This window comes from Pecten maximus, chromosome 10, assembly GCF_902652985.1.
Source record: "Pecten maximus chromosome 10, xPecMax1.1, whole genome shotgun sequence".
In the NCBI taxonomy this organism is placed as follows: domain Eukaryota; kingdom Metazoa; phylum Mollusca; class Bivalvia; order Pectinida; family Pectinidae; genus Pecten; species Pecten maximus.
The window spans coordinates 35,838,394-35,852,675 of record NC_047024.1 but is presented as its reverse complement, the minus strand read 5'-3'; the positions used below and the strand labels follow the sequence as shown (position 1 = coordinate 35,852,675).

The following is a 14,282-nucleotide window of genomic DNA, read 5'->3' as shown; positions in this document are numbered from 1 at the left end:
ACCTCGCTTATTTTCTATAGAAAATATGATAAAATTGCCGGTTGTTCCGAACATAGAAGGGGGGTAACTCTAACGTCAATACCCGGGAAATATGCAAGTAAGCATAAACAAGTCTATGTTTATCAGCTATTAATGTTAAAAAACCAATATACTTCAGCTGTGTTTAACACATTGTCAACGATCGGATCACAAACATGCACGACATGAGTAGTGACAGCGAAAATGACAGTGAAGGAGAGTGCTCAAAAGAAATACAAAGAAAATACATCGACAGCAATGACAAGTTGAAAGATTTTGGATGGGCCGGTGAGGAATTGATCTCCAATGATAAGGGGAGCGTCGCTCTGCCCTATACTACCACATACTGACCCATACTACCACAAACTAACCCATACTATCACATACAGGTCTAATTGTTAAATATTATGTTTTAAAACATTGATTTTATGTTATAACTGGTTTAATTACCGGTAATTGATTTTTTAATGGATAATTGATTCTAGTACATGTACAAGCAGGTATCAGTGACGGACCAATACACATACAGTAGAGCTACCACATACTATAATACCACACGTACTGTATATCACATACAATTCATATTATAAAATGATCAGAGGGTGATTTTAGGTAAGAATAATCATTGATTGAATTTATTGATGAAATTAATTGATAGGATTAATATTGTGGAAGAAACAGCAACTTGTTGTTTAGGGACACATCAAAAAATGTTTCACATTTTGTGACTTTTCCCTGGTAAAGATTAAACAATTACTTATGTGGGTATGATTTGATCAAAATAGAGAAGATCAAAATATATAGATTACTTCCACTAAGATGAATCAATCACACTGATTCTTATCTTCTTGTAATAAATTATATTTTTATTGATTATATTAATAAGTGTCTTTACTTGTTCCCTGATTTATCTAGCATTCATGAAATTTATACATCTATTACTTTGTACATATAAAACAAATAGAAACGTACATCTTTTTTGCAATTATACATGTAAATGTGTGAAATAGTCCTTCCTTGGTCCAGTCCATTCCTAATCATGATAATACTAGAACCTGTCTCCATTTTTAGGTTACCTGAGACAAAGTCTCAAGTGACCTACTAATCGTCTTTTGTCCGTCGTCGTCCGTCGTGCGTCTGTAAACAATTTACAAATTTCGACTTCTTCTCCAAAACTGCTACACCAAATTCAATGAAATTTGGCAGAAAGCTTCTATGGCTGAAGGTCAACCAAAAAATTGTGAATTATATATGGTCCCCACCCCCCAGGGGCCTGAGGGATGGGGCCAAAAAGGGTCAAATTGACTAAAACTTTAAAAATCTTCTTCTCTCAGTACTCTCAGATATGGTGGAATCAAATACTCTTCATAGATGGAAGGGTCTTATGGTGTTTTACCAAAACTGTGAATTTCATGACCCTGGGGTCTCACGTTTGCCCCTGGGGAGGGGATAAACTTTACTATAGTTTATATAGGGAAATCACATTTTTAGCCCACCATCATCAGATGGTGGGCTATTCAAATCGCCCTGCGTCCGTGGTCCGTGGTCCGTGGTCCGTCCGTCCGTCCGTCCGTAAACAATTCTTGTTATCGCTATTTCTCAGAAAGTACTGAAGGGATCTTTGTCAAATTTCATATATAGGTTCCCCTTGGTTCCTAGTTATGCATATTGCATTTTGAGACTAATGAGAAAACAACATGGCCGACAGGCAGCCATCTTGGATTTTGACAATTGAAGTTTGTTATCGCTATTTCTTCGAAAGTACTGAAGGGATCTTTCTCAAATTTCATATGTAGGTTCCCCTTGGTGCCTAGTTATGCATATTGCATTTTGAGACTAATGAGAAAACAACATGGCCGACAGGCAGCCATCTTGGATTTTGACAATTGAAGTTTTTTATCGCTATTTCTCAGAAAGCACTGAAGGGATCTTACTCAAATTTCACATGTAGGTTCCCCTTGGTGCTTAGTTATGCATATTGCATTTTGAGACCGATTGGAAAACAACATGGCCGACAGGCAGCCATCTTGGATTTTGACAATTGAAGTTTGTTATTGCTATTTCTCAGAAAGCACCAAAGGGATCTTTCTCAAATTTCATATGTAGGTTCCCCTCGGTGTCTAGTTATGCATATTGCATTTTGAGACCGATCAGAAAACAACATGGCCGACAGGCAGCCATCTTGGATTTTGACAATTGAAGTTTGTTATCGCTATTTCTCCGAAAGTACTGAAGGGATCTTTCTCAAATTTGATATGTAGGTTCCCCTCGGTGCCTAGTTATGCATATTGCATTTTGAGACTAATGAGAAAACAACATGGCCGACAGGCAGCCATCTTGGATTTTGACAATTGAAGTTTGTTATCGCTATTTCTCAGAAAGCACTGAAGGGATCTTACTCAAATTTGATATATATGTAGGTTCCCCTCGGTGCCTAGTTATGCATATTGCATTTTGAGACCTATGGGAAAACAACATGGCCGACAGGCAGCCATCTTGGATTTTGACAATTGAAGTTTGTTATCGCTATTTCTCAGAAAGTACTGAAGGGATCTTTCTCAAATTTCATATGTAGGTTCCCTCTGGTGCCTAGTTATGCATATTGCATTTTGAGACTAATCAGGAAAACAACATGGCCGACAGGACAGCCATCTTGGATTTTGAGCAATTGAAGTTTGTTATCGCTATTTCTCAGAAAGTGCTGAAGGGATCTTTCTCAAATTTGATATGTAGGTTCCCTCTGGTGCCTAGTGATGCATATTGCATTTTGAGACAATGGGAAAACAACATGGCCGACAGGCAGCCATCTTGGATTTTGACAATTGAAGTTTGTTATCGCTATTTCTCCGAAAGTACTGAAGGGATCTTTCTCAAATTTGATATGTAGGTTCCCCTCGGTGCCTAGTGATGCATATTGCATTTTGAGACTAATGGGAAAACAACATGGCCAACAGGCAGCCATCTTGGATTTTGACAATTGAAGTTTGTTATCGCTATTTCTCAGAAAGCACTGAAGGGATCTTTCTCAAATTTGATATGTAGGTTCCCCTCGGTGCCTAGTTATGCATATTGTATTTTGAGACTAATCGGGAAAACAACATGGCCGACAGGCAGCCATCTTGGATTTTGACAATTGAAGTTTATCGCTATTTCTCAGAAAGCACTGAAGGGATCTTCCTCAAATTTCACATGTAGGTTGCTTTTGGTGCTTCGTTATGCATATTGCATTTTGAGACCAATCAGAAAAGAACATGGCCGACAGGCAGCCATCTTGGATTTTGACAATTGAAGTTTGTTATTGCTATTTCTCAGAAAGTAATGAAGGGATCTTTCTCAAATTTTTTGTAGGTTCCCCTTGGTGCCTAGTTATGCATATTGCATTTTGAGACCAATAGGAAAACAACATGGCTGACAGGCAGCCATCTTGGATTTTGAGAATTGAAGTTTGTTATCGCTATTTCTCAGAAAGTACTGAAGGGATCTTTCTCAAATTTCATTTGTAGGTTCCTCTTGGTTTCTTTTGATGCATATTGCATTTTGGGACCGATCAGAAAACAACATGGCTGAGAGGCAGCCATCTTTGATTTTGACTATTGAAGTTTGTTATCGCTATTTCTCAGAAATTGCTGAAAGGATCTTTCTCAAATTTCATATGTAGTTTCCCCTTGGTCCCTGGAATTGCATTTTTGGACCAATCTGAAAACAACATGGCCGACAGACAGCCATTATCGCTAAATCTTAAATTTGTTATATAGGTTCCCTTTGTTTGAAAAGTACTAGAAGGCTGTTTCTGAATTTACACAGATTAGTAAGACTTAGAGGAAGGGAAAAGTATAGAAAAGATCAATCTGACATGGAACCTATAAAGATCATTCAATGGTGGGCGCCAAGATCCCTCTGGGATCTCTTGTTGACTATGATTTGTTGGATTTCTATTGGAATTCATTCTAAAATGGTTAACATTATCAGCATGGGATAACAGTTTGATGGTATGCACATGTTGGCCCTGACTGACCCCCAGGGGCTGATGGGTGGGGCCAAAAAGGGTCAAATTGACTGAAATTTCAAAAATCTTCTTCTCAATACCCATATAAGGTAGAATCAAATACTTTTCATAGATGGAAGGGTCTGATAGTGCTTTACCAAAATTGTGAATTTCATGACCCTGGGGTCTCACGTTTGCCCCTGGGGAGGGGGTAAACTTTACTATAGTTTATGTAGGGAAATCACATTTTTGGCTATGATTTGTTGGATTTCTATTGGAATTCATTCTAAAATGGTTAACATTATCAGCATGAGATAACAGTTTGATGGTATGCACATGTTGGCCCTGACTGACCCCAATGGGGCTGATCGGTTGGGCCAAAAAGGGTCAAATTGACTGAAATTTCAAAAATCTTCTTCTTAATACCCATATAAGGTAGAATCAAATACTTTTCATAGATGGAAGGGTCTTATGGTGCTTTACCAAAATTGTGAATTTCATGACCCTGGGATCTCACGTTTGCCCCTGGGGAGGGGGTAGATCTAGACTTTACTATTGTTTATATAGGGAAATCACATTTTTGACTATTATTTGTTTGATTCACTCTAACTTTCTTAACATTATCAGCATTGGATGACAGCTTAATGCTATGCACATGTTAGCCCTGACAGACCCCCAGGGACTGATGGGTGGGGCTAAAAAGGGTCAATTAGATTAACTGAAATATTTCAAATCTCAGGTGACCGTTAAGGCCCATGGGCCTCTATAAGTCTTGTATCAAATAATTTCATCAGTGATAGTATAAGATCATTCTTTTATAAAATATAATCTACTGTTATGACTTGTATGGGACAGTATGTGGTAGTATGGGCTAAATCGACGTGGCAAACAAAAAGGCTGATAATTAAATCTTATTTCAGATTATGTTGACTTGTGGCTGTACATGTGTAGCGATGTTGTTTTGTTTACATGTTAACTGACTCTTTTGACAATTTTTTTTCACACAAGTACATTCATCTTAAACATATATATGGTTTTGTCAAATTTACTTAAAAGATGGTGAAACTGTATATATATGCAGCTGTACTTTCAGTTAGACCAGATATATACTCCTGTCTTTGATTTGGATATCTTTCAATAACTCAGGTTTTCTCTGGCTTCAACGTCACAATTGTAAGTCCTAGACAGTAGACATGGATAAATTAAAAAATTGAAGTTTGGTGTCGCAGTATGTGTATGGCATGCCAAAAATGTGAAATATAATATACATAATTCTGAAGGGGGAAATCACCTTAAGGGCAAATACCTTTCTTATCATATATGTGAATCACCTTATTAGTTAATATCACATGATTTAAACTCAGGTGTAATATATTTTATTTTGTGTTGTAAGATCTCCCATTTTACCAGTTCAAGATTTCTCTGTCACCCCCTAAGCCAAGGTGTGATTTCTCTGTCAACCCCTAAGCCAAGGTGTGATTTCTCTGTCAACCCCTAAGCCAAGGTGTGATTTCTCTGTCAACCCCTAAGCCAAGGTGTGATTTCTCTGTCAACCCCTAAGCCAAGGTGTGATTTCTCTGTCAACCCCTAAGCCAAGGTGTGATTTCTCTGTCAACCCCTAAGCCAAGGTGTGATTTCTCTGTCAACCCCTAAGCCAAGGTGTGATTTCTCTGTCAACCCATGCCAGTTTTTCAATATTTAAACAACTGGATCCTGTGAAGAAAATGCATTTTGTTTGTAGTATGATTAGAAAAATAATATTCCTCTAATTTGGGGATATGGCAGAGAAGTCACCAACCCTTGGGGTGGTATTACAACCTTTGGCAGACCTCATGGATCAGATTATAGACAACCAAAAATATAACCTCTCTGGTTGGAGATTTCTCTGTCACATCCTCAAGGTAGGGGAAGATTTATTTTGCATGTAAAAGTAGAGAATTAGGACGTTATGCTGGCTCAGGCTAGCAGGAATATTCCTAAATCCTTGTAGTAAGATGCTTATACTCGGAGAGGGGAAAGTTTGAGCCCCAGTGTGGGCAGGATATTTTTCATTATTCCTTTCTACATCCACTTTGAGTTGCAATAGCTATATTACAGCTAGTATAGTCTCTCCTTCAAAATATTTTGTGTCGGGTGTTGGGGCCAGAGGATACGTACAATACCTAGTGTCATGTCTAAAGCAGTATAAATTGGGAACCATAATTGGGACCATAAGTTTGATACCTGTAATTGAAGCACATGCACAAGATATATATATATATATGTATGTAACAGAGCAGTGATTTAAATTTAAATCACTGCCTCCGCTAGGGATCGAACCCAGGACCTTGAGTTTTTCCAGGGGTAACAGTGATGCTTTTGCAAGCAGCGATGAGTGTCATTCCCGAGTCCCTTCATGGGCGCCAATGTTCTTTGTTGTCTTCCTTCGTCATTTGTGTTGCTAAGTTATATATATATATATATAGAACGTTGTTAAGTTTTTTTTGTTTTAAAAATAGATATATAATTATAACTTAGCAACACAAATGACGAAGGAAGACAACTTTTTGACTCGTACCCTGACCAGGACTTGAACTCACGATCTACGGCACCCAATCGCCTATAGCTAGCCAGAAATATCCGCAGCCTATAACGCTTAGAAAAAGAACGTTTCAATGGCGCAGTGATGGTCGGCCCGATACCCTGACATGATCATTGTGGAAGTCGTCTATAAGATGATATGAATACCTGGATTGCAATGTATTTACATACATGGATACGAATTGTACATATATTATATATATTTCTCTCGGTACAACTACGACAGGAAATTCAAATCTATATCTTCGGATCAGCAACACATAGTGTATATGATACATTGTACGTGCTGATAAATAGATATATAACTTAGCAACACAAATGACGAAGGAAGACAACTTTTTGACTTGTGCCCTGACCGGGCCTCGAACTCACGATCTACGGCACCCAATCGCCTAGCCAGAAATACCCGCAGCTTATACCGCTGCGCCACATTGGCGTTCTTAGAAAAAGAACGTTTCAATGGCGCAGTGATGGTTGGCCCGATACCCTGACATGATCATTGTGGAAGTTGTCTATAAGATGATATGAATACCTGGATGGCAATGTACAGTGTACCCTCGACCTATCGCCATCCGAATCTACCGCCACCCTCGCATACCACCCGCTACACCCCTAGAATGGATTTCCCTTCTATATAATTCCCTCGTTAAGTTCGCCACCCTCGCATACCGCCATCCGCCACGTTCATAACAATACAAACGTCCCGAATCCCTATATATTACCCTCGACGATATCGCCATCTTGGTCCGTTTTTTCTGCGATCGAGGAACTCTTTAGTGTTCTATTTATAGAATCAGGGTATTTCCTTTTTCACAGGTAACTTAGTTATACGCTTGAATGAGTTTCTATCGGTCAGGTAGATATATGTATCGATGTTTATATATGTGACATCTAAACACAGGGTATGGTTTGATTTGTAATAAAGCATGACTGGTATCTGCTCAATAAGTGTTCTTATTTATGGTATTAATTATTTGGCTTCGTCAGTCGAGATGGAAACTCCGAAACGAAAGCATCTTCTTCGTGATCATGACCAGCAGGGTACGAAATGTACGGTCAATACCATGGTGTCTTATATGTTAACTCATTGTGTATTTAATAAAACGTTGGTACAACATTATCTTTTACTGTTGTAATTTTCATGATTCGATACTAACGCCACCCTCGTTATACCGCCATAATTGACACGGACGAAATGTGGCGATATAACTAGGGTAGACTGTACATATACTATATATATTTCTCTCGGTACAACTACGACAGGAAATTGAAATCTATATATTATATATTAAGTAGAATATAGTTTGATTGAGTTTCCAATAGCTACAGTATTGTATATATATATAGTATGGTTACTTGACTTTTATATGATCTCCTCATACATGCATTTTTGATCTACATACATTATATATTTTTGATCTACAGATCTGCCTCTTCGTCCATACCAGCTGACAGGGGTGAACTGGCTGATCGAATGTTATCAGAAAGGTCACGGTGCTATTCTTGGAGATGAAATGGGTCTTGGGAAAACATGCCAGGTAGCCATTAATTGATTGAAAATATGCATAAAGTCTGAATAACGCTTCATGTTTCGTCTCTCCTAGCCCAGTTTTATTAGCTCACCTGGTCCGTCCGTCAACAATTGAATTATTTGACTTCTTCTTCATAACCACTGATCAGAATTTGAACAAATTTGGTCAGAATCATCGCTATGGGAAGGGGACTCAAAATTGTACAAATAATGGGGCTGACCCCCTGGGAGCCTCTGGGGCGGGGCCAAAAGGGGTCAATTTGGCGCTATTGATATAAACGACTTCTTCTCTGAAACCAAGCAATGGCTATCGCTCATATTTGCCTGGTAGCATCACTATGGGGTGGGGATTCAAAATTGTACAAATGATGGGGCTGACCCCCCAGGGGCTTGAGGGGCGGGGCCGAATATGGTCAATCCGGCTATATTGATATAAACGACTTCTTCTCTGAAACCAAGCAATGGCTATTGCTCATATTTGCCTGGTAGCATCATTATGGGGTGGGGATTCAAAATTGAACAAATGATGGGGCTGACCCCCCAGGGGCCTGAGAGGCGGGGCCAAATGTGGTCAATCCGGCTATATTGATATAAACGACTTCTTCTCTGAAACCGAGCAATGGCTGTCGCTCATATTTGCCTGGTAGCATCACTATAGGGTGGGGATTCAAAATTGTACAAATGATGGGGCTGACCCCCCAGGGGCCTGAGGGGCGGGGCCAAATGTGGTCAATCGGGCTATATTCATATAATTGACTTCTCTGGAACCAAGCAATGGATATCTCTCATATTTTACTGGTAGCATCACCTTGGGGTAGGAATTTGAAATTGTACAAATGATGGGGCAGACCCCCCTGGGGGCTAAGGGGCGGGGCCAAAAGGGGTCAGTTTTGCAGAATTGATATAAACGACTTCTGCTCTGAAACTCAGCAATGGATATCGCTCATATTTGCCTGGTAGCATCCCTATGGGGTGGGGATTCAAAATTGTACAAATGGTGGGGCTGACCCCCCCCCCAGGGGCCTGAGGGGCGGGGCCAAAATTGGTCAATTTGTTTAAACAACTTCTTCTCTGAAACTAAGCAATGGATATTACTCACATTTGTATGCTAGCATGGTTATGGGGTGGGGATTCAAAATTGTACAAATGTTGGGGTTGACATGGGTCGCCAGGGGGCTGAGGGGTGGGGCCAAAAGGGGTCAATTTGGCTAAATTGATTTAATCAACTTATTCTCTGAAACTTAGCAATGGTTTGACTGGTAGCATCCTATTGGGGTAGGGATTCAAAATTGTATAAAGGAAGGAGCTGACCCCCCAGGGGGCAGAGGGCAGGGTCAAAAGGGGTCAATTGATCTAAACAAGTTCTTCTCTGAAACATAATGAGAATGTAATCTCATGATATTGCAAGCACAGTCCCCTGTAAAACAGGACAGTACACATTCTTGTACATATAATAAGTATTGTAGAACTAGTGTTTCTATTGTTTTATTGTTTTTGTTTCATCTTTTCATAATCATTATTATAGCATTCCTGTTGTTCAAAAAAAAAAAAAAAAAAAAAAAACTATCAATGTTTTTACTATGATTCATGTTATTCTTTTCCAACCGAACTATATTATACTGGTGCGAGTATTGAACTACGATCCTTTTATACGGATGCATATGAATATTATCCATAATGAAAGTGATTTTGAACCAGATAAATGGAATTTTTGATACCATATCCGAATTGATCATTGAACTTTAAACCTGCAAATTTTGTCTTAATGATATACTTGATGTGAATTTTATCTACAACATGTCAACTATGTTTTGTTAGGTTGCTTAAGCTAGTACGTCGTTATAGGAAATTCTTAGGAAACTATTTAAGATAATGTTTTTGTATATATTGTTGCTGCTAAAATACGGTACCCATTGTTGTTCTTAACTTTACAAATGTATTCTAGCTTCGTCCCTGGATTAAAGCCTTAACTTTCTCACCTAGCCCTTACTATTTCTATTTCTTTAACTTTCCCCCTCCTTCTACCCCCCAAAATATATGATTGGTCTTGAACAATATAGATGCTCGATTGGCATTTGGAGCCTCAGAATAAGTAACCCTATACGTAACTTGAAAAGTAAAATACATACAAAGTACCGATCTATTCTCCATCGCACACATGCACATGTTGTTAGTTACGATGTTCTTCTTTTGCTTTGCCTGTGCTACCTACCTTCCATAATACTTCTTTGTGGTGACATTCATACAAATCCTGGTCCCAGTAAGTTTGATGACCTCTCGATATGTCATATAAACGTCCGAAGTATTCTTGCCTCAACCAATGACAATAACCATCATCACTATAAGCTAGATGAGATAGAAAGTATAGTATACTCTGTAACCAATTAATGTACGACATCATTGCTGTCAGTGAGACATGGTTATGTCCAGAGCTAAATGATTCCATCATTCTTCTTCCTGGCTATATTCTTTTTCGAAATGATAGAAATAGGCATGGCGGTGGTGTGGCAATTTACATTCGCGAAGCCATTACTAGTAAACGGCGGTTAGATCTTGAGTCGCCTAACATCGAAAGCATTATCCTAGAAATATCCCATCCGTTAGGGAGTATCTTCTTTGGAACATTTTACAGACCACCTAATCAAGATGCCCAAACTAAAACTTCTTTTCTAACTTACTTATCTGATAATATCCAAGCCATGCAGTCTGAAAATCCTTTAAATATCGTCCTTGTCGGCGATTTTAACGATAGATGTTCATCATGGGATGACCGCCACATTAACAGTGAACTAGGAAAACGTCTTTTTAATATTACCCATCAAAATAACATGCACCAACTAATAGACCTACCAACTCACATCACGGACACCTCTGCTTACATTCTTGATCTAATTTTTGTTGATAAAACCCAGTTTGTCGTAAATCACGGAGTAAGTTCCCCACTTTGTAATCTTGATCATTGTACTATACACTGTAAACTAAAGTATAAAGTACCTAAACAACAATCCTATCAAAGAACTACATGGGATTACAAAACAGCGGATCTTGTAGGCCTTAACAATGCTTTTACCACTGCTCACATAGACATATTTTTTGGCTTATTCGATCACATAGATGACATCATAACAAATGTAAATAAATTTATCCTCGATACATGTAAATCCTTTATCTTATGCAAAAATGTAACCGTTCGTCCCCGTGACAAACCTTGGTTAACAAACGAGGTCAGGAGAGCATTCAGAACTAGGGATAGGTGTTTAAAATCATTTCAGCGTACTAAAAACGAGTGTGACAAGCTAAGATACCAAGTAGCCCGTAGGGAAGCAAATCGCCTAAAACGAGACGCATTAAAACGATATCAAGAATCCACTATCCATACACTAACGAACAAAAACACTAATACAAAAAAATTCTGGTCTATCACCAAATCACTTCTAGGGAAAAAGTCGGATCATCTAATCCCTCCTCTTACTGAAAACAACCAAATTATTAACGACGATAAAAATAAAGCAGAACTATTCAATAAGTATTTCTCCGATCAATGTACAATTAATGACAATGTCGACAAACCAGTTCTACCTACCATAGATGCACATGTTAATATGCCATCTATCACTGATATTCAAACTAGTCCAGAGGAAGTATGTAAATTATTGCGGTCACTTAACACAAGCAAATTCACTGGGCCTGACGGCATAGGAAATTTCATTCTAAAACATTGTGCAGAATCCCTTTGTCATATATGGGCGTATATATTTAATCTGTCTCTAAGCTTAGGCTGCTTTCCAGGCATATGGAAAACGGCCCAAGTGTGTCCAATCCATAAAAAGAATAGCAAAAAAGATGTAAAAAATTACCGTCCTATATCTCTGCTTTCAAATATATCAAAATGTCTCGAAAAAATTGTCTACAAACGCATTTATGAATTTCTTGTGTCAAATAATATCCTTATAAAAGAAAACTCTGGTTTTAAAAAACATGACTCTACCGTTAACCAATTACTTAAAATTATTCATAAAATTTATAAAAGCATTAACGATGGGAAAGAAGTCTGTACTGTATTCTTAGATGTTTCAAAAGCTTTTGATAAGGTATGGCACGAAGGATTAATATACAAACTAGAAAACATTGGTATCAGAGGAAATCTACTTAAATGGCTTAAAAGTTATCTTACCAACAGAAATCAATTTGTTGTTTTAAATGGACAATCATCAGAACGCATGTACATCAATGCGGGTGTCCCTCAAGGCTCTATACTAGGCCCTCTTTTATTTCTAATATATGTTAATGATATCAACATTGGAATTCTTTCTGACATTAATTTATTTGCAGATGACACATCTCTCTCATCTGAAATTAATAACCGTGGCTCTATCGACAATCTAAATAACGACCTATCTACTCTATCAAGCTGGGCTAAACGATGGTTGATAACTTTTAATGCAGCTAAAACAGAACTAGTTTTATTCTCCAAAAAACGTGTCTTAAACTACCCCGATATTACACTCAATAATGTTCCTATTCAGCACTTCAACACGCATAAACACCTTGGCATATCATTATCTGGAGACTTGAGCTGGCAAGTGCATATATCTGACATTGTTGCTAGGGCAAATAAAATACTAAACATGTTACAGTCATTAGCATACTTAATCCCTCGGGGCGGTTTAGTGAAACTCTATAAATCATTGGTTAGGTCTATTCTAGAATATGGCAGTATACTCTTTGATAATTGCAACCAATACGAATCCGACCTTATTGAAAGTGTCCAGCGAAGGGCAGCTCTAATTTGCACAGGAGGGTATAAAGTTACCAAATATACTAAACTTCTATCTGAACTAGGTTGGGAGTTACTTAGTGACAGAAGGAAAAATTCTCGATTAAAAATGATTTTCAAAATCAAACATAATATGGGTCCTTCATATTTGGAAAACATCTGTCCACTTCTCTGTCATCGCACACAAAATTACAACTTCAGAAATTCAAACACAATTCTACCTATTCCTTCCAGAAAGTCGTTCTATCACCAATCTTTCTTTCCCAGAACTATAAGAGACTGGAACAACCTACCTGAACATATTCGGAACAAACCAACGCTTGAATCTTTTTCACAAGCCCTATCACAACTCTCTACTCCAGTCTCAAATGATTTATATATTTATGGCCATGGGAAAGGAAAAATCAATCATTGTAGACTAAGAATGGGTCTTAGCGCCCTGAACAAACAAAGATTCTTATACCGATTAACACCCAATAAATATTGTGACGACTGTACGGATTCCCCCGAAGACGAAAAACATTTCTTTTTTACCTGTCCAAAATATAACAACTTGCGTATGAAATTGTTAAGACAAACTTGCAACGAATTGGCTCCAAATGTAAATCCAGATCTCATTGTAAATCTTATGCCTGATCTCCTTTTAAACATTATATTGCATGGCTCTGACAACAATATCGATTCCTCAAACAAAAATATTTTTGACTTTGTATTTGAATATATTGTTGATTCAAAAAGGTTCTAATTTCATCTTTAACACACACCCCTCCCCCCCTCCCCCCCTTCCCATACCTTCACTCTCTTTGCTTTACCACTTTCCCTCTATCCTCATCCTTCCTCTCCACCTCATCTTCTTTATGTTATGGAATGTATGTGTGCGTGAGAGAGCGTTTGTTATGATTACGTCTTGTACATACTGTATTGTTTTATGTGTTGAGGAGAGCATCTCGTAGCCCTAGGGCTGTTTGTGATCCTCATTAAACAAATAAAGAATTAGAACATTCCTGTTGTTTTTTTGCTAGACCATAGCATTCCTGACCTACGTAGACTCCAGAGCCAAGAAGTGGAAACCGAATCTGATCATCTGTCCTAGATCCATATTGGAGAATTGGGTAGCCGAGCTCAAGAGGTATGTACGTATGTGTGGTGTATTTCTATAAAATAAACCATAATGAACGACAGTTGTGAAAGTGAAATGGATTTAAAACTTTTAATGTGTATTTACTTAGGTTTGCCCCTGATACAGAAGTACAGAGTTATGTAGGGGATAAAGATGAGAGGAACGCCATGGCTCAGAAGCTGCGGTCTCAAGTGAAGGCAGGCAAGCAGCCTTTCAACGTCCTTGTTACCACGTATGAGGTATCTCATCAAGCTGTTGTAAATTTGTTCAT

At 38.2% G+C, this 14,282-nt stretch overlaps 1 protein-coding gene across 1 annotated transcript in view; it reads left to right on the top strand.

Annotated features, from left to right (window-relative positions):
• The first annotated feature begins 82 nt into the window (after positions 1 to 82).
• LOC117335932 (chromodomain-helicase-DNA-binding protein 1-like) overlaps positions 83 to 14,282 on the top strand; it is a 43,707-nt gene continuing 29,507 nt past the window's right edge. The window contains exons 1-4 of the mRNA XM_033896216.1: positions 83 to 306; positions 8,009 to 8,121; positions 13,914 to 14,020; positions 14,121 to 14,250. Of these exons, the coding sequence (XP_033752107.1) occupies positions 195 to 306; positions 8,009 to 8,121; positions 13,914 to 14,020; positions 14,121 to 14,250 (462 nt within the window). The 5' untranslated portion in view covers positions 83 to 194. The remainder of the gene's footprint in view (positions 307 to 8,008; positions 8,122 to 13,913; positions 14,021 to 14,120; positions 14,251 to 14,282) is intronic.